Genomic DNA, 27786 nt, shown 5'->3' with positions numbered 1-27786 from the left:
ATATATATACATTAATAACAATTTATCATATAATTAATTATTACATAACTTTTTTTTAATATTTTTGTGTTACTGAAGAAAAAAAAATCTTTAATAAATAAATAAATAATAATATTTTTTGAATAATAACGTAAATATATATATATTTACTTATTTATTTATTATAAAATGTTATAATTATTACTATTGTTAATTTATTGTACGTATTATTATAATTGTAATTGAGGAATACAGTGTTGCACACAGAATCATTATTATTATTAAATATTAATTAATTATTGTAGTTTATATAATTATATATGATATTTATTGTTGTCAATATTGGCAGCACTGTAATATTAATGATAATACATTGTAAACAAACAAGCTTTTTATAAGCACTGTTTTACCTTTTTAATTTATTTTATTTTTTTTTATAAAAAAAATATACATATATATATATATATATAAATAGATGAATTATAATTATTGTGCATTTAGGTAAATGATTATTATTGAAATTAATTTAATTTTTTTCCATTATTATTATAATATTATAATTAAGGTTATTATATATAATTATGCTTTGTATTGTAACAGTTATTATTATTATTATTATACACGTTTTAAGAAAATAATAAAGCAAAGCTTAGATAATTTTGGTAGATTTGTATCTTGTTTTTTCTCTCTCTTTTTAATTTAATTTTAAAATAAAATTCCTTTAATTTTTTTTATATTTGTTTCAATATTGCAGGTTTCAGTAATGTTACATAGGAGGACAGAAATTTTTCAAAAAAAGAAATTAATAAGTAAAATAATTAAAATATAAAATTGAACCAGCTTCAAAAGGAAAAAAATTAAAATTAATTTTTTTAAAAAATATTACATTAAAAAGAAACAAATTATTTTTCCACTATATCCTCGTACAATTTTTAAATTAAAACTTATTTTTTGAAGTCTGTGCCAAATTTTAAATATTAGTATTTTGCTCAAATCTAAGTTGTACCACAAATTTTCAAAATGTTTTTGTGAAAAAAATTTGATAAATAAAAAGAATTACTTCAAATAATTCTATTTAAAAAATTGATATTTTTGTATTCAAATTACTAGTAAAAATAAAATTGAATAAATATTTAATTAGAATCAGATAAACAATACTTCAGTATCAATACACTAAAAACAGTGTTGATGTAATTATCCCATATTAGCCTGTTTTTTGTTCCAACCATGGTGTTTGATAGAGTAAATTTTTTAAAGGAGTGAAATATTATTTAATTCGGGATTTATTCCAGGTGATAGAAGCCCATTCCGCTGTTGAAGAATTTAACTTTTTTATTTTTTTGGAAGCAGTTAGATGGTTTGCTGAATGTAACCGAACCGGTTTTTATATTCTTTTCTTATGCGATCTTTGAAAGGCATCATAATACAAACATTGAGTGCTGAAGTCAACTGGTCATACTATCCAGGATTTTCACAGAGTGAAAATACATCTAAATGTTCTTTAGATGTATTTATTACAAGCACGTTTTTAGGTTTACGGAGAATTTCCTGATGAGAATTCCATACAGCATTTAGCCACTTGGTCTTCCAAAATTTCAGAAAACCTCCAAACATTCAGTTCACTATCCAAACTATCATATCACTGGGAAATTTTTGTCTTAAGGCATTGTTTTTTTATTTGTATTAAGTATGGCAATAATTTCTGGTCATTTGCCACAATAAATAACATTACAGTGATGCATTGTTTCTCGTATCCTGTACTACCTATTTTAACTTACTTTTCACCCGTTGAAGTTACTGTACAATTACACAGTATAACAAAATAAAGGAAGGTTTCATCTGCATTTTCAATATTATTAAATTTATATGTATCAGCAATAACAAAGATGGACCACTGAATGTGAAAATAGGAGGAGAAAAGATTATGGAGGTAGAAGAATTTTGTTATTTGGGAAGTAGAATTACTAAAGATGGACGAAGCAGGAGCGATATAAAATGCCGAATAGCACAAGCGAAACGAGCCTTCAGTAAGAAATATAATTTGTTTACATCAAAAATTAATTTAAATGTCAGGAAAAGATTTTTGAAAGTATATGTTTGGAGTGTCGCTTTATATGGAAGTGAAACTTGGACGATCAGAGTATCTGAGAAGAAAAGATTAGAAGCTTTTGAAATGCGGTGCTACAGATGAATGTTAAAAATCAGATGGGTGGATAAAGTGACAAATGAAGAGGTATTGCGACAAATAGATGAAGAAAGAAGCATTTGGAAAAATATAGTTAAAAGAAGAGACAGACTTATAGGCCACATACTAAGGCATCCTGGAATAGTTGCATCGGAATAGTCCTTTACTCGAAGGACAGGTAGAAGGAAAAAATTGTGTAGGCAGGCCACGTTTGGAATATGTAAAACAGATTGTTAGGGATGTAGGATGTAGAGGGTATACTGAAATGAAACGACTAGCACTAGATAGGGAATCTTGGAGAGCTGCATCAAACCAGTCAAATGACTGAAGACAAAAAAAAAAATGTATCAGCACAAAGTTCAGTGATATGTCACTAAAACTGGACTACCAGCGTATTTTCAAAATCTGCAGAAAGTTTCTGGCAGTTTGAAGTCCAGCTAAGAGAAAATCCCTCCCTTTTCTGCACCAGCTTCTTGTTGCATTTGTATTGTTACTGACAATGCTTTAAATTATATATGTTTTATAAATTGAGCAACATAATCTACGTGGGGAAATTTTCTGTTTTTCATCCTGTGAAACTCTTTGTCAAGTTGTAAGACTAAATACTAAGCACCTACATATGTTTACCACAGACGTTGGTATTTTCCAGGTAATTATTAAAAACTAAGGATTGTTAACATTTAAAAAAAGTGTAAGGACTCGTTATTGTCCCTTCCTTGCACAAATGATCGATCCTGATACCATCCTGAAAAACTGTCAGACTAAAAAAATAACCAATTTTCAATGAAAAAAATTTGTTAGCTCTGCAGGGAGGATTGTTTTTATTTACAGTTGTTAATTTTTTAAATATTAATGCTAAATCATAATAATGTACAATACTTAAAGAATTGAAAAATAAAAAAGAGGATTTAAAAAATCTATAATAAACCTTTTTACAAATTAAAAAAAAAAAATGTTGAAACTAAGATAAACCTGATTTTTTTAATATTAAAATGAGGAAATATGTATGGCTTAGATTCAAGCAAATACAATAAGTGCACAAGATACATATGAAATTATTTGAATCAGTTGACCTATTATTTTTTTAAATTTGGCACTGAATTTGAAAAATAGATTTTCAAAGAAAATAAAAGAAGTCTACAAGCAGTGGGTGAGATGAAGAATTACAAAGAATAGGGAGAAAATCAGATTTTTGTAGAGATCTGGAAACGTACAGGAAGATCAGCAAAAATTGCCCTTCATTGCTTATCAACATGTGGATCAAAGAAGAACTACCAGAATACTGGTTGACAGCCCTCTTCCATCTGCTACAAAAAAAGGGACAAATGGGACTCTAACAATTACAGGGGAATCTCACTTCTAGACACAAAATTCTTTCAAGAATCATGGTCAACAGGATCGGTTCACAACTCGAGAAATAATTAGGAGAATTCCAGAAAGGTTTCAGATCCTGGAGGAGCTGCCCAGACCAGATAATGAGTCTCAAGCTAATAATGGATTACAACAGGACAAAAACAGAGATGTGGTAGACATTTACAGATTTCAAAAAAGGTTATGACTGCATTCACAGAGAATTCTTACTAAAAATTCTAATACACTGCTGACTACATACCAAATTAATAAAAATGATAAAACTGACTCTCATAAACACTAAGTCAAAGGTAAAATTCAGAGGTGAGCTCTCAGAACCATATATATATATATATATATATATTATTAAATAAATTATTAAATTTTGTAAAATTTCAACTTTTTTGGCCAATGAATTTTTGAGATATGAGGTAAAAATTATTTAGAATTAATATTGAATATTCCCCACTCTTAAATATGATTGATTTAAAAATTTGGAATTTTTACTTTAATAAGTTACTTTCATCTTATTAAAGTTCAATTTTCTATGACCACTGTACAAAAATTAAAAATGTTAAAAACTACTCTTTGTTTTTTTTAATTTTGTCCATTATATAATGCCATCAATGCCCCATAAATAAAAAAATCTTTCAAAGAATTTATGTTGAGCCAGTCCATAGTTATTAATACAAAATACAAGTCAACAGGGTATGTACATACATCTTCTGAAAACTTCTATAATTTTATTGTCTAAGGCATCTTGAAACATTGACATTTGTAAAAACCCTGATACTAAAAATTTTGGGCTAATTGTTATAGTTTATAGCTTTGCTGCTGCAGCAGTAAAAGAACTATTGCTGACCAAGTAAAAATGGTAAAAATTGTGTTTAGTTGTAAAGATAGTAAACTTTCGTCTTCCTGATATATCCAAAGTTGTTGATGCTTTTGGCAATTCTTTGAGCAAGTGGTTGTATGGCTACCACCGCTAGTATTGAACATTGTGCCAGTCTTAAGTATTGCAACACCTGTATTATATTGATTGAACAAAACTCATCATTTATTGTTCTTCGCTGAATAGTAATTGGGTTAGGTTTGGATGTGCACCCGCCTAATTGAGAGCCCTTCAAAGCTATTTGTTCAGGTTTTGAAGGGTGCATGGCGAAGAGTAGCAACAACTATTGGTCTGTTTACATTCTTTTGGAGTGCTGTAATATGTGGTATTGTGTGATTGCTTACTCAGCCGATCCAACAATGACTAAGAGGTGCAAGTGACAGGAGGATTTATAGGCCTCCAACTGTCCATGGCTCGCTTCAGACAGTTGTCATTTTTGTGGGTTTGCTCATTTGAGTTAATAGGTAGATAGCCAAATCAGAGACTTCCTGACTTTCTTTCTTGCCTGGTAAAGGAAGATGTAGCTGATTTTCTGAAATCAAAAGGTAAGCTCCATGCCTTTGATGAGGGTTTTTAATGAGTAGGTTTGAGCAGCTTTCTGGAGAATCCTAGAAGTGCCTCAGCTAGCGTAAGGTCAATTATTGACCCCATAATTGAAAAAATTAAAAGTTAAATTATGTCTTCATTGGCAGAAGGATATGAGGCGTTGGCTTCTAAACTAGTCCAGGTAAAAGCAATAGCGGTTAAGTTCCTTTGCCAGTTACTGAGCTTCCTAAGGACCAGCAGAAACGTATTGCAGATGTTATCAAGGACAAGTGAGAGGCCAGTTCATCTCGAAAGCAGCCAGAAGTCCTGTTCGTTAATATGAAATAGGAACATACTAAAACTAGTAAAGAGATGAGGGACAAATTTCAAGTCATTCTTTGATGAAAGAGGTTGAAGCATAAAAGAAATTAAGAAGGGGCTTGTTGTAGGGGCGGATAACAAGGGGACAGTCAATATTATATTGGACTTGTTAAAGATCGAGAAAGGCAACATGAGAGCCGATCCAAAAAGAAAGAGGTGTCCAAGAGAGATAGTTTAAGATTTTGACCGGTGTCTATGTCTCTCATTAGAGAACAGAACACCCAGTTGGATGAGGCTGCTTTTAAGTCCGAGTGTGGTTTTTATTTAAAATGGGTAGGTGCAATACCATTATTTAAAATGGGTAGCACTACTATGGGTATTTGAGGTGGGTCCTTCATTGTTGAAGAACTTCCTTGCTGAAGGGAGGCTGCTCATCGATTTTGCTTCTTACAGAGTTAAGTATGTCGATGTTCATCGGTGTTTTAGGTGTTGTTGGTATGGTCACAGGGCTAAGTTCTGTGATCTGCCCACTGCTGTGAGGGACATAAGAGTGAGAACTGTCCAAAAAAGACTGATCCTCCATTATATATAAATTGTAAAGTATTGAGGGAAGATCATAAGTACTCTGTCGATAGCAAAGAGTGCAGATCATATTCAAGAACTGTCGAGATATATTTTAATTCTCTTGATGGTTACTTTCGGTCAGTTGAATGCAAAGGGTACTTATATTGTTCAAATCGTGTTAGGTGAAGTGGCCTTACATCGTAAGCTAGATGTTGTTTTATTGCAGCGTCCGTATATTACAATTGGTGACCTCCCGGTTTTTGAGGGAGGAAGCGATTCTATTGTATTTCTGTCAGCATGTCTGCTGTTTTGTTCAGAAGAGAAATAAGTTGTCTTCTTGCAGCAGCTCTCTAACAATCATGTTGTTGTTAGGGTTGATATTCAGAACTCACATCTATATGTTGTAAGTTCTTATTTCCAGTTTCAGGACTCGGCTGAGTGTCATCTTGAGGTTTGGGAGAAAATTCTTCAGTTTTCACAGCATAGTTCTGTTGTTATTGGTGCTGATGTTAATGCTAAATCTCTTATGTGGCATAGTGATTATACCGATGCAAGTGGTGAAGCGGTTGAGCATCCAACATGACTTAGAGGTTTTTAATGTTTCTGGTGAGCTGCCAACATATGCTGGTATGGTAGACGGTAGGAGGCAATTTTCCAGCACTAATATTGATGTCACTGTTGGAAGATACATTCCCACATGTGTCTGTGATTGGAGATTGTCAATGATTGTTCTAGTGACCATCGACTTATTGTCTTCAAGATCACTGGTGGCCTGAGTGATAGTTATAGGTGTAATTTCCCAGTTCAGCAGGGGTGTTTTCTGCACAGGAAAGCCAACTGGTGGAGGTTTGTCAGAATTCTTTTGGCCAAGCTCTGTGTCTTGGACAGGGGTGTGTATGGTCTTGATTTTGAGGACCTGGCAGGTTGGTTATCGGCGGCTTTCATCCTCCATTCCCAGCAGTTCGGGTCAGGAGAGAGAGGCACCTTGGTGGACGCAGGAACTTACTGTGCTGAAGTCATCTGTTCTCCATTTACGGAGGGGCTCTCAAACTGAAGACCTCTTATTGTGTATTGGGGAGTTTGATGCTTTGATGTAGCTGAGGTTGCTTGGCGGCTGTCGCGTTTTCGCTTACGCCAATAATGGGCTGCTACTGGTTGCAGGATGTTCATGGAATGATTTTAATAATCCTTCTTAAAGATGAAAAATACAAAAAAAAATTGTTTCAGTTTTAAAAATTAAGAGAACCAAAAAACAAAACCCACTTTTTAGAGATAGGGTAATATTTTTAATAAAAGATACTCAAATAACATTTCTATATTTTAGGTTTAGGGCTATAGATTAAAAAAATTGTTGATATTATCTTGATAGCTCTATACATGAAGTATAAACTTTCAAAAAATATTTAATCCAAAGTAAGACAGAGCAAAAACCCATATATTTCAATTTTATTTTTGGACTAAATAATTTGGATAATTTAATTTATTGATTAAGTTAAGAATGAGATTAGATTTACTTAAAACCAAATTAGGTTGGGTTAAGCTTAAGTGCAACAAACATTGTTTAAGAAGTAAATAACTTGGTTTAAGTGTAATTTAATTGACTTTGGTTAGGTTCATACGATATCAATACAACTCAACACTCGTTTAATTTAATTTATATATTAAGTTAGCAGATTGTTAAGCTGAGTCCATATTTGTATACAATAACCAATTATTTAATCTGAAAATAATAAAAATAAATTATTTTGGGTCTAAATAATTGATGACGGTACTGAATAACTTATGAGGGACGTAACTCGGGTGTAAGGAGCTCCTGACGAATAATTTCAAATGTAATGACAACTTAAGTAGTAAATAAAATTTGGATGTACACTACTCCAAATTTAAATTGGAGGAGAATCTCTAATTGTATATAATTATACGTATATAAAACAATTTTTTTTTTAATTTCAGCTGTCAGTTCTAATTAATTTTCTTCTTAATAGTGTTACTGGAAAACAGCTGGCTGAAATAAAAATTTTTATGCTAATGTACAAATAAGTTTACTCATGATAAGATCGGAAAGAGTATTGTTTGTACCATTACAGGTAAAGAAATAATTATATTGTTTTTATGATTAAAATTATCATGTGATTTAATGATTGTTTAATTCATCTGTTAATAATATACATCAGTGTAACTTATTACATCGTTTTATGTAGAAATATCAGATTTTAAAAGGATGATGATCCTTAAAATTCAGGAACGTCAGCTAACCGCTAAACCATAGAGAATGAAGTTTTGTGATCATCTTTGATGTGAATATTTTTTATTTAACATTTTTTCTAATGCTTTGTAACTTTTTTAATTAAATTTATACAGAATCTTTTTAATATCGTACTTTGATGTTTATATCTTGCAATTAAAAAAACATAAAAAGTTATCAGTAATCGCTGTAGAAAAAAAAAGTGAATGTATTATAAAATAATAATTTTATCAGTTATGTGGAAATTTGCAATTCCAGCATTTTAAGATCACTTTTTAAAATTACCCTTACACTTTTTAATTACAATCTATAAATAACTAGACATAACCGATTAAAATATTTGTTTTTCTCCTAGCTGTTTTTTAAATAAATTTCCGGTTTTTTTTTGTTTTCTAAATAACGAATTTAGTGTTTCTTTATTAAAATTCATTGTACAATAAAATAATTTTATCGAAAGAACTAATTACATCTTCCTTGTAATATCTTATCTGCGTATTTCTGTGATGCCGATTCAGAGTTCAAGGGAAGCCATTAATATTTTTTTGTTTAGTGTGAGTTGGTTGTGTTAAAAGTGGTTTTATAACATCGCTTAAGTTATTCCAGTCTATTATATATAATAAAAATGAGCGACAGAGAAATTGGAATCCCTAGGGAGGTAAATGTGTGTTTTATTTTGTTTACTTATCTTATAAATAATCGCCGGTTTTTTTCTAGAAATAAATTTTGTGTAACGGGGGTTTTGGGTAACCCACGCCAAGAAGGCATTCGCATTATTTAGCTTTTTTAAGATAACTATATTTTAAAAAATATGAGATTTCTTTTAAAATGATTTTCTTAATTCGTTTATCTTTGTTTACTCTATTTGTCGGCGTGAATAGCTAATCTTATTTGATTTATTTCCCCGGTTAATTTTTATCTGGACTGACAAATTTTTCAAATACTTTGTTATGTACTACTGATAAGTGTTTTTAAATTTCATTGAGCTATGTTTTCTGTTATTAAAACTATGTTTTAATGAAATTTAATATATGTTTTTATATTTACGTTTTCGTTTATTTTCCAATCCGATCCAATATATAGCCAAATTTCATTAACCATCGTAGATTAAATTTTGAATTCTGTTCAATTTTTAGTTTATTTTAACCAGTTTCAGTTTTTTAATGTATTTGGAAAAAAAATTCAGTGTTATGCTTGTTTATATTTCAGATTTACTTTTTTCTGCATAATAATCTGATCAAGCCGAAGCATAAATACAAAACATAAATACACAGTGGTTATCCCCTGTTCTGGAATCCATCCCCACCGTGTGCATTAACTGCACACTGTTGTCTAAATTTGTAAATAACCTGTATAAAGTTTTGTTTTATGTGGAATACTAATCTATAACATTTCTGTAATAATTTATATTTTTTCAGTAATGGTGTGGTTGTACAATTGAATTTTGTTGTTGCTTTAAATAATATAATTGTAGCATTTTTAAAAGATAAGACATGAAAATTGCCTTATGAAGATTCAAAATATCCTCTTATTAAGAATTCGATGTAATATATCTTTGTTGCTGTAATATGTGTAGTTTTTCATCCAGTCAGAAATATTATAAGTAAACATTTTTTATCTTCATTAGCATACTTTTAGAATCTCAACATGTAGGCAAGTCGTATGATTAAAAAATTTCGTTTCTCATTATGTAAGTTGCTGTTAGATGTTTCTAAGTTTTCCAGTTCTCAGAATTTTAAGATATTTAATAATATGTTTTGTAGTTGCATAATTTTGATAAATTTCAAATTTGCACAACTTAGTGTTTTTGTAGATTTTTATGGTAAATTTAAAAGTTTCTTGTATATAGTACTATTAAAAATGTTATAACCTTTAAAAAATCATGAAAAACCTGTTAGAGCAATACTATTTTGACTCTGTAAATAAGTGCTTTAAGGGGTTTTCTTTTTTGCACTTTACATATTTTTTTATATTTAGGCTCCTATTTCGTTGAAGTTGATGTTTTCAATATTTTAAAAATATTTAGGTTGTAATTTAATGATAACTTAACAAATACCAGTAATCTAATACAAGTTTGATTCAAAAATGTGTGTAAAACTTAGCCAAACTGAGACTTCAATGAGTAGCTTACATCTTTTTTCAAGAATTCATTTTTATTTTTATATTGGTTTATTTCTGTAACACTATCAAAGAAAAAATAAATTGTAGTAAAATTTTAATTATTCTGCAATGAAATATCCTGTTTTTGTAGCAATGAAAGTTTATGAGAACGTCACTGTATGTAGTAATTGAAGTGATGTCAGCTTTCTCAGGACTTTGCAGATTGGTACCCACACTTTGTCTTGTTGAGACTTAGAAATAATATACGTGGGTGGAAAAAATGAACCTGCTCATTGTCATTTGCAAGGGTAATATCTACCACTTTTCCTATCCAACATTGATCATACACACTAGTAATGAGTCTTTTTCCTTAAGTGAACGTGGTCAGTACTTAAACAGGATGATCTTCATAGTCCTTGGAGTCTGAAGTAAAGTAGCATCTTACGAGTTTCTGAAATCTTAGCTATCTCATCTGATATAATAAAAAAATACTTGATGTTTTTCAGCTTGTGATTGCAAAATGAATACATTTCATCAATGTTTAGTATCTGACTGTTTAATCGCTTTTGCAGGCTTGTCTTATTTAGCGAGTCAAAATGCTATAGTGTTTAACAGGTTTTTCATGATTTTTGAGAGGTTATAGCTTTTTTATTAGTAATATACACAATAAACTTTTAAATTTGCCATAAACATCTACAAAAACACTAAGTTGTACAAATTTGAATTTTTTATCACCAGCCCCATCTGAGTTATTTGAAGCCAAAATTTTATTTTTTATCTTTAAATTAGTTTTCAAAAATTCATAAAAATTTAGGGGTAAGTATATCACCATTAATATTATTTATGGTAAAACTACTAACATATATCTACATAATAAAATAATTCAAACTGTATGCCATTCCTGCCTCTTGAAAAAAAAAATCACCGAAAGTGAAATTTCACAGTTTTTCATGTTCAACTTTGTTGGTAATTTTCTCATAGAAAGAAAAGAGATTGGTAAATAAACCACTGGACCAATCTTTTACCTTAAAATCACAAAAATAGGTGTGTGCACCATAATAAAAATGGCCGTCACAGGTAAACTACTTAAAAAAAAAAATAGTTTTAAAGTCCTTAGATATGTAGGAAACAAGTGGGTAAGTTTCATTTTTTTTTTTTGACTTGATCAAGCAACCACCCTTGGGTCACTTCAAATGGATTGACCCATTGTAACTAACACAATTAGTGGATAGGCACAAAAAGGAAGGATAGCTTAGTTTTTCTTTTTCTGCTGTTGTTAGAAGTTATTTTCAAAGCCACATTAGAATACAGATTGTATAAAGAGAAAAATCAGATATCTTTTTTCGTGGAACATTGAGTTTTCATCTATAGTGTATAATTAATAAAATAGAGTTTAGGAAATTGTTTCTATCACAGTTTACAATTTTGGCAGGGAAGGCTTAACGGTATTCAATTTGAAGTAAAAAATACTCTTGAGAATTGTTGGAATATACTACTGAAAATTACAGTGTTGCATCTCAACTAAAGCAAGAACTCTGGCTTTATTACCTTTTTTCCATCCTCCTTTAAGAATGAGTAAGAAAAAAAATCATTTCTTCATTTGCAATTATTTTATTTAATATAATTTTCACAATTATTTTACTTTGTTAGTAAGGTATTGTTTTGAAAGATTGTATGAAATATTTATGTAGGTGCTCTATTACATCTGCTTGCATATATTATAATCACGTAAGATGTACATTGAATCTATTGCAGATTTTAATTTTGTAATGTTTATTATAAATTTGTTGTCTTAACATGTATGAAAACACATGATAAAATAAAAAATTAAATTAAAAAATAAATAAAAGCTAGGCTGTTTTTTAGTTACGTAGTATTTGTACTGAAAATATTGATTATTTTGTTTAGAATGTAAACTCTTTTTTTCTAATCATCATCCTTCTTACTTTTCGTCAGTTATAAACGGTACTTACGTATTAACGCCACCACAGCAGAAGTTGCGCCAATAAATTGTTTTTGCCAATAAATATAATCTAACCAAACTTAACCTACGCTCGCTTCACTCGACTAATCAACAGTAATGCTTTGATTATTTAAGTAATAAATAATTAATTAGGTTAGGTTCAGCTCTTGATGATTGCGGTTGTGTTTTTCTTGTTCAGAGTATTCGTGGTTATTAGTATTGCAGGAGTGTTGTGATCATTTAAATAATAAATAATTGCAATAATTACTGAATTTATTAAATAAATAAAAATTTCAGTGTTAATTAGTCAAGGTTAGCGAGCGTAGGTTAAGTTTGGTTAAATTTTATTTATAAAATAAATAAATATATAAATAACCATTTATTAAAATTAATAAAGAGACTGTTAATTTTCCGCTGAAATCCGATTGACTACTTTGTTTTTAAATAAAGCTGTAGCTGCGGTGGCGTTAATACGTAAGTACCTTATAAACTGATAATCTTTCATAAAAATAATTTTTTTTTTTAGATATTTCACTAGTTAAGTATTTAGATTATTAGTGATCTAACTGTTAACTACAGGGTGTGATTTAAATTTTAACTAATGATACAACTTTTAATGTTTTTTAATTGTACCGCAATCAAGAAGTAAACCTTTCAGTGATCTGATTGAAAATGGTTTTCCTTAAGTCTGGATCTTTTCTTAGGTAGTAAATAAATAAATATTCTTTTATTCTGATGGTTACATAACAAAACATTGTATTAATTACATCAGGAATGATTAGATATGCTATTCCATGGATAATTAAAAGCTTTTCCAGCATTTGCCTGGGTACAACAAGGAAAGACAGAAAAAACAGAACAGCGCATCACAAAATACACAATTCTGCTTTAAATTGAAACGCATGTCTTTTTTGTTTGTTCCCGATAAATTGAAAACTACTGAACTAATTACTAAAAAATTTTAATTGCACTTTCTTTGATCTGCAGAATGTTTTCCACAGTTTAAACTTACCACTACTATATAAATTGCAAGTTAAAAAAAAAAAAATTGTATAAATAAATAACCCAGAAATTCTTTTATTAAATTTAATGTCATCTAATTGGTTGCAACCTGCGAGAATTCATTTTCACATGATTAAAGTAATACTTTTTTAAACCATAAAAAAAATTGGTGTAGATTTGACTTTCAATCTAGTATTAATATTTTCATAATGATTAGGTCAGCAAGGTCACAAATACGAAGAACAAGGATGCTAGTTAATTATAAAATAAAAAAATAGACGTCATAAAAGTCCATATTAATTATTTCAATATATCCCACCGGGTTGGAGTTGTCGCAAATCATCTGATTTTGAAGTAGAGCGTTAACAACATTCAAATTCTAGTAAAGGCAGTTAATTTTATACGGATTTGAATACTAGATCATGGTTACCGTTGTTCTTTGCTGGTTGGTTTTCAATTAACCACACATCTCAAGAAATTGTCGACCTGAGACTGTACAAGACTACACTTACACTCATACATATTCTCATTCATTCTCTGAAGTAATATCTGACAGTGATTCCCTTAAATAATGTTAAGGTAAATAAAATAAAAATTATTTGAGAACATTTTTTGTACATAGTGAATGGATGTAGAGAAATGCAAGGTTTTTTAAATAATTAATATTTTTATTTAAACTGCCCACACTGATATTTTTTATGTAAAATAAAATCTTTGTATTTGTGTATTTGATCCCTTCCCAATGATTTCTCATAGATAGATAGTTTTCATCTTAAGATCTCAAGATTTATGAAAAGACATATGTTAAGCTAAATTACATTAATGATCAGACAACGTTCCAATAAATTACAGACAAAGATATCTTTCCCAATAAAGGGCATGGGTTATGATAATAAACACGTTACCAGAGTCATAATATTTGTTAACTTGCTCCCTGGATATTTGTGAATCATGCTCTTTTAGCTTCCTGTTTTGTCATTACTGCTCAAAATGATACTTTGGCATGTCGAAACCAAGAATATATTGTCATTTAGTTAATTCAGTTTATTGTACAGTGCACTAGGGAATTGAGATAATAGACATGATCCACAGGTAACTGGTATTATTATCACCACCACAATCACGACTGATGTAATCATCTCTGTGATAACTTTTATCTTGACTCCCCCTCCAATAAAGTCGTTTATGTTCATATATTGTTTATTGGGAGATAACTGCTTAAATTGCATAGACAATTCACAGTTGGCCTGTTGTCACTTTTTTATTTCTTCCGATATAAATTCTGATAATCTAATGACTTTACTATAAACCACTTAACCCCTTTTTACATTCATTTTGTGATTTTGCCGTATGTATTATTACTGAATGTGCTCTTTTTTATCTGTTACTTCTCCTTGGGCCAGACGTGCAACTGCGACCAGTTGTATGTATGGATTATCGGTCAGAACACTCTCTTTCCATCCATTTATGTACAGAGGTTTTTATTTTTTGACAAAAGAAAAACAAGCTATCGCTTTTTTTGTAAGAGCGCAGGATTCTCCTCGACAATTTGATTTCAAAAAACCATCACAAAATGAAATTATACTTTGGTGAATTATTGATTTAGTAGTGCATTGTCAAATGATGCAAGTAAAAAATTTGGATTTGTATGGAGAACTGGTCGAAAGGTTTATAGGTTTTGTTTTTCCACTCTGAGTTTTATTTAGTGTCATTGTAAAGAGCTTACTTCTATCGATATTTGTGGTCACCAGTTTAGGATGTGTAATAGTACTGTTGTAGTCTAGATTTTCAAAACCAGCACCTAATTACAAGAGAAAAAAAATTTATATATTTACTCCTAATTTTTTTTTTTTTTTTTGTAAAAATTCTACAAGTTTGTAGTAACATTAACACATCAGTAGTGAGGGTCGAGGGTCAAGACTTTGTCTTGTCATACATATCTATTATCTTCTCTGCTCCAGTTATTCTGTTAAATAAAATGCGATTATTATTTTTAATAAGGTACTGAAACTGTCTGTAATTACTTTTCAAATTAAAGAATATCAAATTTTTTCAAAAATTATCCAAATTTCCAATTTAAAAAAAAAAAATTTCCATTAGTGATAATATTAAATGATGAAAATTATATTTTACAAGAAAGAGGGGGGTTGGGACTCAATATAATAGTACCAAAAACTTAATTTTTTTTTTTTAGTAAATTATGTTTTTTTTTATTGTTCATTAATTATTAATTTATTAAAAATCCCAATTGAAGATAATAAGCCCCTTAGTCAAAAGTAATGTGTTGTTACATAAAAGTCATTCTATTGTCTGGTTTGATAGATGTCGTTTTTTTTTTTTTTATTTAAATGAGTTACTTTTCTTTTTTGCAAAGATTGTTGCATTTTTTATAATTTTGTTTTTGGAGGAAAATTAGTTGTAGCATGAATTCTTTGTGCTTGGGTTGGACTATGTGAAATCAGTAAATCCTAGGTAAATATGTTTACTGGTTGGAAGAATCCTTTTGTGTTTAGTTCTTCGCTTTTTCTGTGCTTAGGATGTGGGGGCCTCATACCTAGATTTTGATGTTTATTGGACTCATAAGTTCACTAAGCATGAATGTGTTGTACTGAGATATTGTCTAACTCTTATTGATGTATATTCACAATTAAATATATCTCATTTATATCTGTATTGTAAGTTTTCTGGGTTGAAGGTCACCTCTTGCCCACTTGAGTATTTATAAAAGGTTATCTCTTGCCCACCAAAATATTTATAGATAATATCACAGTTCGTATACCAGTATTTTTTTTTTGTTTTTGTCATGTGCAGAATTTCCAAGAAAACTATTTTTGTGTTTTTTCTCAATAATGATTGAACCTTACATAGGTGAAACAAGAATTACTGATGCAACCTTATGCAATTAGAAGTTGTAAATTAGCACAGTGAATGAAAGACCTAATAAACAATTTGCCATGATAAGTATCAGATTGATTGGTTTTCATATTTTTGCAATTTAACCATGTGGTTTTCTAATTCAGGAAATTATATTCTACTTTAGATCACATTCAAATTTTTGAATTTTAAAATATTTTATGCCAATCACAAACAAATAGCAAAAAGATGGGAGAGGGAACATATTATGTGATGTGTCTTTATAAAGTAAAAGCGACAGATTTGTTCATCTTTGTTACAAAGAGACAAGTAAATATGTATGGACAATATATTTAAATATCTTGTACAGTGTCAAAAAAAAAAGAATTGAATCAAAAATTGGATTGTTAGATAAAAATTAATTAGTTATCACTTATAAAAAGTTTTCTCATATTTATGAAATTAAAAGAAAGAAATTGTTTAATATTTTAGCAGAGTCCAACTGGTAGCGTTTCTGATCATAGTATAACTGAAAAGAAAGTAATCTACCGATCTTTATCAAGAGATCATAGTCCAGTGCGTTCCCGGTCACGTACACCAAGTCGCAAGAGCCGCAGCAAAAAGGGATATTCTCATTCAAGGTAACAGTTATTTTAATGTTTAGTTTTACTTTTATTTATTACTAGGGTTATTTATAGATTAACCTCTGGCCAAATATTATCTACAAAATAAATTGAAAAAAATTACTACATAAAAAGGTTACATACACATATTACTTCTTGGTATTAGTCCTCTGCCCAAATTTAAGAACTTTTATCATGACACCAGCTTGTCTATTCTCTTTTCAAAGAACGTCTAAATATTAAGAACCAAATCCACATCTCATTCCCAATAACAATACTTCAAAGAATTCACTTCCTTTATTCTGATATTAATGAAGAAAAGTCAATTCCACACCCATTCTTTTCTTTTTTTGGTCATCTGGAAGTTATTTTGGTACCATTTTATGTGAACTTACAAAAGTTCCAATCTATCTAAAAATTCTGAAATGATTGGTCCTTGAAATTTGAGGAAAATTTTCAATAAGACAATTAATTGTGTAGCAGCATTTATGTATGGATGTTTAATTTTTTCAACAAGTTACAATGGAATGTCACCCTCTTCCTTCCTTGTTTACATTAGTTCACTTCACCCTTAAGTGAATTTTCTGCAGAATCATCACTCCATAAAGAACCATTACATTATTACCATAAATTACATATAGTCGAAGGTGGATCTTGGCTGAAGATGTTCTTTCTGCTTGCAAAAAAAATGAGCAACACTATGTACTTAACAACTGGTGGGAGTTAATAACAATCGACTTAATATTTCACCATGTACTACTTAAGCAGTTCAGAATGAAATTGTGATTTGATTGTAAATGTGATAATATTTCAGCTTACCTGATGTCTAACATGCATGGGCTACATGTTGATTTGGAAACTGGCTTGTTTGTAATGCCTGACCAAAGGTTAGTTTATAAATAGCGTACTATATATTTTATAATATTTTTTTCATTTGTATGTTCCTTTATTATACTTTACATCCGTAGTAAAATATTAATCTTTACATTGCTTTATTTTTAATATTAGATACACTAATTATCTTTTTCAATTTTGATTGATCGATGTGATAATAGAAGCCGTAGTAGGTCACGCAGCCGTAAATCACATCGTACCAGCAGCAGATACAGGTCAAGGTCGCGTTCTTCAAGACGTTATAAATCACGTTATTCTTACAGTCGGTCCAGATCGGGTTCATCCAACCGAGATGGTTTCCGCTCCCATTCTCGCAGTCCAATGTCAAACAGGCGTAGACATCTTGGCAATAGGGTACGTATATATTTTGTTATGTGTTATTTTAGTACCTTAATAATAGTTTTTTTTTAATGAAAGGTCCCGATTAAATATGTACTTGTACTGGTAGAACTCTAAGACATTATGAACATTTTAAGACAAGGTAGCATGCATGCAATTTGATTTAAGATAGTGTTATTCACCCTGCAAGCTTTTTTTTAACTGTTTAGATATTTCAAATAGCTATGAGGGTTTTTTTTTAAGGTCCGATCGGTCACGAAATTAAAACCACAGTGAAAATAAAAAATTTTTTATTTGTAACAAGTACTTACATAGTTACGCTATTTCTCTACATAGTCGCCACTCCGATTTAGACATTTGTCGTAGCGTGGTACCAACTTTCCAATACCCTCATCATAGAACGGAGCCGCCTTTGTTTTCAGCCATGTTTCTACGCTGGTCTGCAGCTCGATGTCAGTGCCAAATGTTGTCCTCCACACACACACACACACAGAGAGAGAGAGAGAGAGAGTTAAAATTCCATGTAGATGAAGATCTGCAACTATAAAAATGCAAATATTAGTAATTCAAATATCATTTTTGTAATCTCTTATCACAATTACTGCTAGGCAAAATTAGTTCTTTTTTGTTTTCTAATTCAGATAACTGTGCTAAAAAAGTAATGAGAATTTATATATATATGTATACATCAAAATTTAACTTTTATCTGATTGGATAATGTTTATTTTAGTTCAATACATAAGTGTTTTTTTTTTTTTTACAGGATAATCCTTTGCCTGGCCGATGCTTAGGTGTGTTTGGTTTGAATAACTATACAACAGAACAGCAACTTCATCATATATTTTCAAAGTATGGACCTGTTGAGAAAGTACAAGTTGTTATTGATGCTAAGGTACATCTTTTTTTTTCATAAGTATATTGTTAGAGTAGTTTTTTCTACATGTTTACTGTTATATATATATATATAGTAAGTGGCATAGGCTCTTACATTGGTGCACACCTTAGTATTTCTGTTTCTGGCCCCTGTAAATGTTTGATAGAAGCAAATTTGGAATGTTCAGTTAGACTTTAACTTTCATAAAAACTTTTGTTACATTAATGCGAAGTTTATTTTTGTTATTGAATTTTTAATTCGCTTTCAAGTGAATTGTGTTCATTTATTTTTCCCCTAGAAATATCTTCCTTAGAGGTACGTTAAATTCGTTATTTCTTATGTGTTTTGGCATCTTTTTTTTTGGCCAGTACGTCTTCATTCTTTTGGATTTGGCTTTTTTATTATTTTGTTTTGTGTTTTCTCCGCATTTTGATTTTGTTTCTCGTGGGATCTTTGGTTTTCATTTTTTAATACTTCCTTTAGTTTGTTTCTTCTTTTTTAATGTTTTTCCTATTGTGCTTAGTTCTGCTTGTTCTTTTTGAAAAATTCAAAGGTAAAATTCTCTAACTTTAGAAATCTACCCTAAGTTTCATTAAAATATTGCAATCTGTTCTTAGGATATAAATTAAAAAAAAAAGTGGAAAAAACCAAAAATAGCAGACAGAAAATGAGAAGCATATTTGTGTCCACTTGAACTTTTTTACTTATTGTATTGTCCTTAATCAATCCTTTAAGCTTAGCCAACATCTCTAGGAACACTGTATATATATCTTTAAATTGATTTAATTTAACTAAAGTCAGGTACATTAGAGAAAAATATTCACGTTACTCAAGATTAGGGTTAGATTCCTACTAAAGAATGTTTTAAAAACCTGTGTGAATTTATGGCACCTAAGAGTAAAGTATTGGAGAATCAAGTTTTTTTGGGTAGGAAAAGTTAGTATTTGAGATATTATTCAATACAGAGTATGCAGATGTATTCTTTCCTTCAGTTAATAATTACCTTTCTCATGAATGTTTTTGTAAGCGGTAGTATTTTTTAAAAAACTATCTATCTTTGCTTCAAGTATTAGTTGGAAGTACTTATTATTTTTCTATTTGTATTATGTTCTAGCTGTTGATTTGTATTAATTTTTTGCTCTTTTATATTTATGAAATATCTTATTGTTGGTAACCTCTGAAAAGATCTCTCTGTGTTGAAATATCTATAATTTTCTTTATAATTATTGTATTCTTAAGTTAAGATACTGATTATTGTATTAAAATGGAAATAAATTATAATTATTTATTTATTTTTCAATTTTATTGTAGACTGGTAGATCCCGTGGTTTTTGTTTTGTCTATTTTGAAAACCATGAAGATGCTAAAGCAGCCAAAGATCAGTGTAGTGGAATGGAAATCGATGGAAGACGTATTAGAGTTGATTATTCCATAACATTACGTGCACACACACCGACTCCTGGAATTTATATGGGGAAACCTACTTAGTAAGTATATTTGTTTTGGATCTTGTAGTTTTAAATAAATAAATGGGCGTAAAGTCTGTAAATACAAAATCATATAAGAAAACATAATATAAGTACATAAAATTATCATTTGTAAGTTAAAATATTTATAAGTTATTAATAAATATTTATATTTATTTGTAAGTTATAAGTTATTAATGGTTCCGGGGTGAATCCCGGTCAGGCATTTTCATACACGCTACAAATCGTTCATATCATCCTCTGAAGCAATAGCTAATGGTGGTCCTGGAGGTTAAACAGGAAACATTATTAATGGTACTTAGTATTATATTAATATTAGCCAGCTTTAGTGTTCAGCTTAGTAAAGGTAGCAGTGAACACTAAAGTAGGAATTTATATGATTGCTGTACTAAGGTAGCAATCACCTAGAAGTAGGCGATGTTTAAGAATCAGTCTAAACATAAAAATATTGAAAATTATGTCTTAAGCATAATCTAGAATCTAGTTGGTACGTGAAAGTCAAAAGTTGCAATAATTTAATCAGCCAAAATAGGTATTTAAAATTTTATATGCAAATATTAAATCTATCCTCATCAGATATGATTCAATACTTTGTAAATCTATCCATCAGACATGATTCAACGCTTTGTATTTTTAACAAATTCAAGATATTGGGTAAAATGATCAAAACAAATTCAAGATACTTTGTAAAGTTTATAGACAGCATATCTAAGAAAGATTGTTGTACGTGGTATCAAGTAATTTTAATTGCAAGTCGTAAAAGAGTGTCAGATAACAGGGCCATAAGTCAGTATCGGATACACAAACTTTTAAAGTTCTTTGCTTAAAGAACTTAATATTTCTAAAATTTATAAAGTATCTCTTAATAAAATTAATTGTTTAGCAACTTAAAATCAGTAAAACCAAAGTATTCACTGGAGGATAACGTACTACCAAAATTACTGCCAACTAACTGTAAATCACATCCTTGTCGATTTTTGTCTGTTATGTGGCATTGCGTCAGAGGTTTAAACTAGGGGCTAACATCTGAAATATCCCAGGCAACCATGTATTGATGTTATCAAATGTCTTAACGATTTCTTAAGCCTAAACATCTGGAGATAAGAATTTAATTACTCATATTTATTCGTGCCATTTGGCATATGGCAAATGATAATTTTTTTCTTTTAAGTTACATTTTTAATGTTATTTCATTTTGTTTTTAGCATACGTTCAAGGTGTTTTCCATCAATGCTGTGTTTATATATTACTGTTGTTTAGATTTAAGTTAATCTTTAAAAATATTTATTTGTTTACTACATTAATAGCGTGTCCAGGCGGTGATGACAACACTTCATTGTACGCCCAAGAAAAAAACTTAATAAAATGTTAGAAAAGTAATAATCTTCTTAAAATATCCTATTATTCATCCCAGTAAATAATTAAAAAAGTCCTTATTACATTTGTGGATGAGGTACCTTTAAATTCTATTTAAGTTTTTTTTTCAAAATTTTTTGTAACTGTTTTTGCAGAAATGATGTATGTAGTCATTTATTTACTCTATGTAATAGAGTTGCTTTGTTCTCTTCATTGAAAGAAAGCCTCTGACCTCTCATTTCCCTTGAACTCGGTTACATCGAGTCCACGTACCCAATGTAAACCCACTTGAATTAAAGTCTTAAGTGCTATCTGGCAGTCTGAAAATAAGAGTATATGTTTATATATGTGTATTCCAAATCCAGATACGAATGGGTGACCCTAAGTGTTAATATATCTCCAGCTGCAATGGTGTTGTATATTTTCCAAGGCCGAGCCTGATATCACTCATGGGAAAATTGCCTAATATTACTTTGTTAGCTGATGAAAAACTGTAGTGAGTTGCATTAAATACGGTTCTATATCATTGTTGGTTGTTTGATATCTTGTTTCTTAATGTCATTCGGGACTATTTGATCAGATTCAATTTCCTTAAGAGGTTTGTTCAATAAAGCTATCTTATTTTATATGGAGTAATCGTCATTATTTTATTCTGAAGTCCAGAAGAGAATATTCCTTAAGCAACCTTGGCTAAAATCCAAAGATCAGGTTGGCCTTGACAGGAACTTAAGGACAATTGTTGATAAACTTGTAGAAGCACCAAAAATAAAAAAGAGTTAATATTTCTCTGGTTACTCTTGTTAAGGTTTCCCTGTATCAGCTTGCACTTAAGTTTACATTATTATCAGTTGGACTAGTTTTCAAAATTCCTATAACCCAGCTACCTACTATACAAATGAAATAAATAATTAAACGAAAAATTTAAATAAATAATTTATAGCAAAAATAAGGCATATAGTAAAATGAAAATAATAAATACCAGTGTATCATTTTTGAGGACTTACTTTTGTCACATCAGCAGCACGTGTTCCACATTCTGGGTTGTAGGAAGGAGTACTGTAGAGGGGCAAGTAGAGGCAACTTGTAGGGGGATCGGCCTTTAGATTTTATGTACACTATAACAATGTTATCAGCGGCAGGTCATATGCACCTTGTCCATCTCTATTCTAGTCTGTATTCTCAGCTAAATGTTTTAGATCACCAGTTTTTGCACCGTCTAGCAGGTTTTAATCGATACTTTTCTACTCATGATATATCTCGCCAATTAGCTTTTTTATTATTAATTAATTAGTTCTTTTATTCTGACAACAGATTTTTCTTTGTGCATTTGAAAGAAGAGAAATCACAAATTGAGTCATTTTAGTAAAAGTGACATGTAAATAAAGAACATCAGAAAAGATATAGAAAACTATGTAGGATATAGATAAGATACAGGAAAATATAGGAATTGATGTTGAAGAATGTCCAAGCAGCTTTAGGGTATAATGAAAAAATCTATGCCTCATTATTTTCTCCCTTACACCTGACAGTTGTAGTCGTGTGTAACATCAGTAGATGATTTTTTACTTTTCAAAATATCTGTGTAGATTGTTCCTATTAATTGAATCAGATTTTATTATGTAAAATGTTAAATATATAAGTTACTTAAGGAGCTACTAAATTAGAACAGTTGTGATTTATGCAATAAGTGGTAAACTTCTATAAGAATTTTCTTTAGAAAAAGAAGCACTTTTTCTTCCCATCTTTATCTGTTCTGTGCAAATTTTTTAATAACTCAAATTTCCAGTAACCAGTTTTGAGTGTTCATTGTAAAATTTATTTTATTAATTTACTTTTTCTTTAGCATTGATGATCGTAATTGGCGAAGTGGACGGAACAATAATTATGAGTAAGTGTTGTCTTTTTATATATTATTTAAATGGTTAGTTTTTATTATAGATATTGTTTTTATAGTATTATAGATATAGTATTATAGTTTTTATAGTATTATAGATATAGTTTTTATTATTTTGTTATGTTAGATATTGTTTTATATGCTAAACAAATCCCTTACCAAACAAATCCATTACTTTTGGATACCTTTAGCTTGGACACCTACATAAGAAGATATTTTCACTGTATTATTGCATCAGGTATTGATGCTTTTGTATGTCTACCTTTCTATTGTCATTATGGAAAAAATGCTTGCTTTTTAAACTGACAAATCCATTCTTAGATTTAGATTCTGCCCGAACAACAATGTGCGATATTCGCATACTATGAGTAATATCTACTGGTCATCTGTTCTGAATTTGGAAAAAATATCCTAGCTCGCATTTTTTTCTTGATGCAATTAAATAAAGGAGCACTTATTTTAAATATTTAACAATGAAACAATATTTCCAATGAATAGATAACGTAATGATTGTTAGCAGAACAATCGGTATGCAAGGCATGTAATTTAGAAGGAAAATTAAAATTCCCCTTTACTTTTTACTCTTCCTCATAAATACTAGAGAAAGATAAATAAACACGTTCTACTTTCATGTAACAGTGAAATTTGTTAAAAGATAGATATTAGATTTTTAGTAATTAATCACAGCTATTCCACAATTTATTTCTGATCGGCCAGTTAAAAAGTTTTTATGTGCATTGTGTCTGATTCACAGTTGTCTGCATCCAGGTATGAAGCTGATGTTGCCGACAGGCTACTTGGCCTATTAAACTTCAAAGATGAGTTTCACATTTATTTCAAAGTGCTAAAAAAGCAATCAGTGTAGGGTAGAACTAGTGAACACTTGACTAGAGCTCACTTTTGGTTTTAAAATTTGCTGCTTACAACTAGTCATGAAATTACCTTTTTGAAATTTACCAAATTGGAATTTAACATTATCTAGAAGAATTCTTAAAGAACATCCCATTCCATGAATCATGTTTGTCAAATTCTCTTGCCACCCCAATTATCATTTATTTGTTTGTACAAAAGCGTCTGCTTTTAACTTTTTTTGTGGCTTCTTTTTAGGCGACCAGAGTGTTCAAAACTTTGGTTTGGACTGTTCCTTGGTTTTTATATCTATAAATTAAACCCATGTCTCATCTGCAGTCATAATTTTGACACATCCATCCCCTTTTTTTATTATATCTATCCAATAATAGGGACATACTGCCCGTGACTATTTTCTCATTTTCTGGTAACTTTTTGTCATTCATTACCAAGCTTGTTTATACTGTTCTTATGGAAATTCATTTTCCACTTTGGAAATAATGAAATATTATCAGGCACATTTTGTTTAGCTTTTCTTAAAGTTTATAAATTTTGTTTGATTCTTGTACATTCATTTTCATAGCTGTTACTTACAATTTTATTAACATAGCAAAAATTCAATTGACAATGGAACTTGGCTGCATTGTCTTTCTGCATATAAGAAACAAAAATCGTGCTGTGTGATCTTACAGTATGTATCTACTGATTCGATGATTCATTGATTGCTGTTTTACCACTACTGAACAGAATGGATAGCAGTTGTAATAAGATTATAAATTGCTATGTCTATTATGAATGTGCTGCGTTTTTATAACCATCAGTGTATTTTTTTTAACAGCCATGTGAAACAATTTTTTAATTGTTCTCGTATTAATTTTTAATTTATATATCTTTTTTTTTTAATTATTAGATTAGTTTTTTAAACGTGATTTTGCCGGTTACAGTGATTACTATGGTGATGGCGGTGGTAGAGGTGGTGGAGGATATCGTTACAAAAGCAGTTACCGTCGGTCTCCTTCACCGTATTACAAGCGGCATCGTTACGTAAGGTCTCGCTCAAGATCTTACTCACCCCGTAAGTTATTCTATGAGGTTATTAACAGTTTTATTACAGGATTTTATTTTTAAGTAAACATTTGTATTTGGAATTTGTAAATGAATGGAATGAGTTGGCATTAATATAATATAAAAGCACAGTCATGAGAGAATTAAAAATATTTTTTTTTAATATGGAAATTATTTTTCCTTATGGTGGTATTACTGTGCCTTAAAAAAACTTAATTTTTTCATTGAAGAAGAAGCTACACCTTCTGTGTTTATTGGTCAGAATTTGAAAAAATGTTGGAAATCTTTGTTGCTTTGTCACCTCATTGGACTTTGTTATTGTTTAATTTATTAGAGATCATTAGTTTTTTTATGTGTCTTTTTTAAATAGAGCTCCAATAGGTTTTCATTTTGTTTTTGAATAAATATTTAGCCCCTTTTTTTTGTTTCGGGTTTATGTTTTTATAATGGCCAATTTTATTGATTTCGTTTTATGTTTGTATTTTTTTAGCTGTTCAATAGAACTTCTTCAGGAAGTCTGTTTGTAAATTGTAATTTATTATTTCAGTATAGTAGAGATTCTTTAAAGGAGCTAACTGGAAGGCTGTAAAGGTAAACTGCTAGTGTATATAAAAATAAAATAAATTTTTAAAAACTTGAAAATGTTCAAATTAATCAATTTTATTTACGTGCTAGCTAATTTTGAGATACTTTAGATGAAATTAGTGATAGCAACTGTGCCTTTCATCTGGAGTTCTGGGTTCAAGTCCCATTGAGGTATAGTATTTTTCATAAACAATAGATTTATCATCGACCACAGTTAATAGGCATCAGCTTACGGCAAAATTAATGGCATTAGAGGTTAAATTAACTATACATAATTTTTTGTTTAAATAATTATTTATAATAATCCTTAACAAGTAAATGCTAATTTCATTTTTATTTATTGTACATAAAAACTATAATTCATGTTTTAAAATGTTTGATTTTTGTCGTACAATTTAGTTCTAATTGTTGTTTGATTTAACACTAAACCACAATCAAATATAGAGTATGATCTCCTCTGTTTTTATATTAAATTAAGTTGTGAAAGGAACTTTATTCCAAGTAGGTCGATGTTTTTGTCAGTACTAGTTGTTGTTACATATTTTTATTAAATATTGACTGACCCATGACTTTTATTAAATAGGTGAATATCTCAAAATTAGCTAGCTCATAAATAGAATTTTAAGTATATTCTGGTTTTTAAAACTGTATTGTATTTTTATATAAACACACTAGCAGTTTACCTTTACGTCTTCCAGTTAGCTCCTTTCAGTTGTTTATTTATTTTTATTTTTTTAACTTTATAAAGTGGTGGCTAGTGTTGGAGATTTTACGGAAATTTTGTTGTGAGTGAAAATTTTGCATTTTTAACTACGATTCAAAAAGTTATATTCTGGATGAAAGATCAAACTTCTACCACTATTCATGGAATTCAGCAAAACATTACTTTGAACATAAGTGATCATGTATACTTGTGTTCATGTGTATGGAAGTAAAACAATTTGAGGACTCTGCTTCCTAATCAGGAAAATATTATTATAGTATATTGACTGTACAGATTTTGGTTAATGAAATTATTAATAGTTTGTTTTGAAGTTAGTTAATGCAAAATTTATATAAATTACATATTAAATTTCGTTATATTTTAATGTAAATAATGTTATGTTATTTGTAATCAAGAACTTAATACAATAAAGTACATACATAATTACTATTAATTAAAGCAGTCTGTTAGTAGTAACCGTGAAATGTATGTGATATTCTATTCATTTGCTTAAGGTTCAGCAATTTGTTTAGCGTTTCCAATGTTTCTTAAACTATCAAGTAAGAAAGAAAAGGAAAAACTATGTTAACAGTTATTGAAGTACTGTTGGCTTTGATTATATTGCTAATATTTTGAAAATATTTCTTTCTTTCAGACTAATTGTAGTTGGAAATAAGTAGTTAGCATAATTGTAAATTTACGTGTTGTATATAACAAAACTTTTCAAATTGTTTATCTTATTTTTTGACCGGTTTGAACGTTTTTTTTCTTTGTTAATAGCTGTGGTATGCATTTGGTGAAACACTTTAACGTAATAATGTTTTATCAAAGTTCCACTGACACTTCTGGACAGTTGGCTTATATAATTTTCTTTATAATAACATCTGCTAGTGTTGGCTTGCTAGATTAATAATTGTCCTCTATTTTTATTCTATCTAATGTAAAAAAATAAAAAATTCAGTTTTGTGTAATGTTTGAAATTATGGCATTCTCTATTTAAATTAAGATTTAATTCTTTTCATTATCTTACTTTTTTTGGGTTCAGAAAATTATTATGAATACTTAACGTAACTCCATTTTAAGTTGCCTGTGATATAAATGGAAAACAAGTGGGAGTAGACTAGTTTTTTTTGTCTTGCTT

At 29.6% G+C, this 27786-nt stretch overlaps 1 protein-coding gene across 4 annotated transcripts in view; it reads left to right on the top strand.

Moving 5' to 3' along the window:
- The first annotated feature begins 8574 nt into the window (after nt 1-8574).
- The window catches only part of LOC142333543 (transformer-2 protein homolog beta-like), a 37054-nt gene continuing 17842 nt past the window's right edge, over nt 8575-27786 (top strand). For 3 of the 4 annotated variants that reach the window (XM_075380815.1, XM_075380817.1, XM_075380818.1), the window contains exons 1-7: nt 8575-8716; nt 16469-16617; nt 17655-17847; nt 18596-18724; nt 20018-20193; nt 23393-23437; nt 25237-25367. In XM_075380815.1, coding sequence (XP_075236930.1) covers nt 8684-8716; nt 16469-16617; nt 17655-17847; nt 18596-18724; nt 20018-20193; nt 23393-23437; nt 25237-25367 — 856 coding nt within the window. In that variant the 5' untranslated portion in view covers nt 8575-8683. The remainder of the gene's footprint in view (nt 8717-16468; nt 16618-17654; nt 17848-18595; nt 18725-20017; nt 20194-23392; nt 23438-25236; nt 25368-27786) is intronic. The other variant, XM_075380816.1, reaches the window with a different exon arrangement.

This window comes from Lycorma delicatula, chromosome 13 (genome assembly GCF_047948215.1).
Source record: "Lycorma delicatula isolate Av1 chromosome 13, ASM4794821v1, whole genome shotgun sequence".
NCBI classification, from domain to species: Eukaryota; Metazoa; Arthropoda; class Insecta; order Hemiptera; family Fulgoridae; genus Lycorma; species Lycorma delicatula.
Note: the sequence above shows the minus strand (reverse complement) of the source record. Positions and strands in the feature narration are given on the sequence as shown.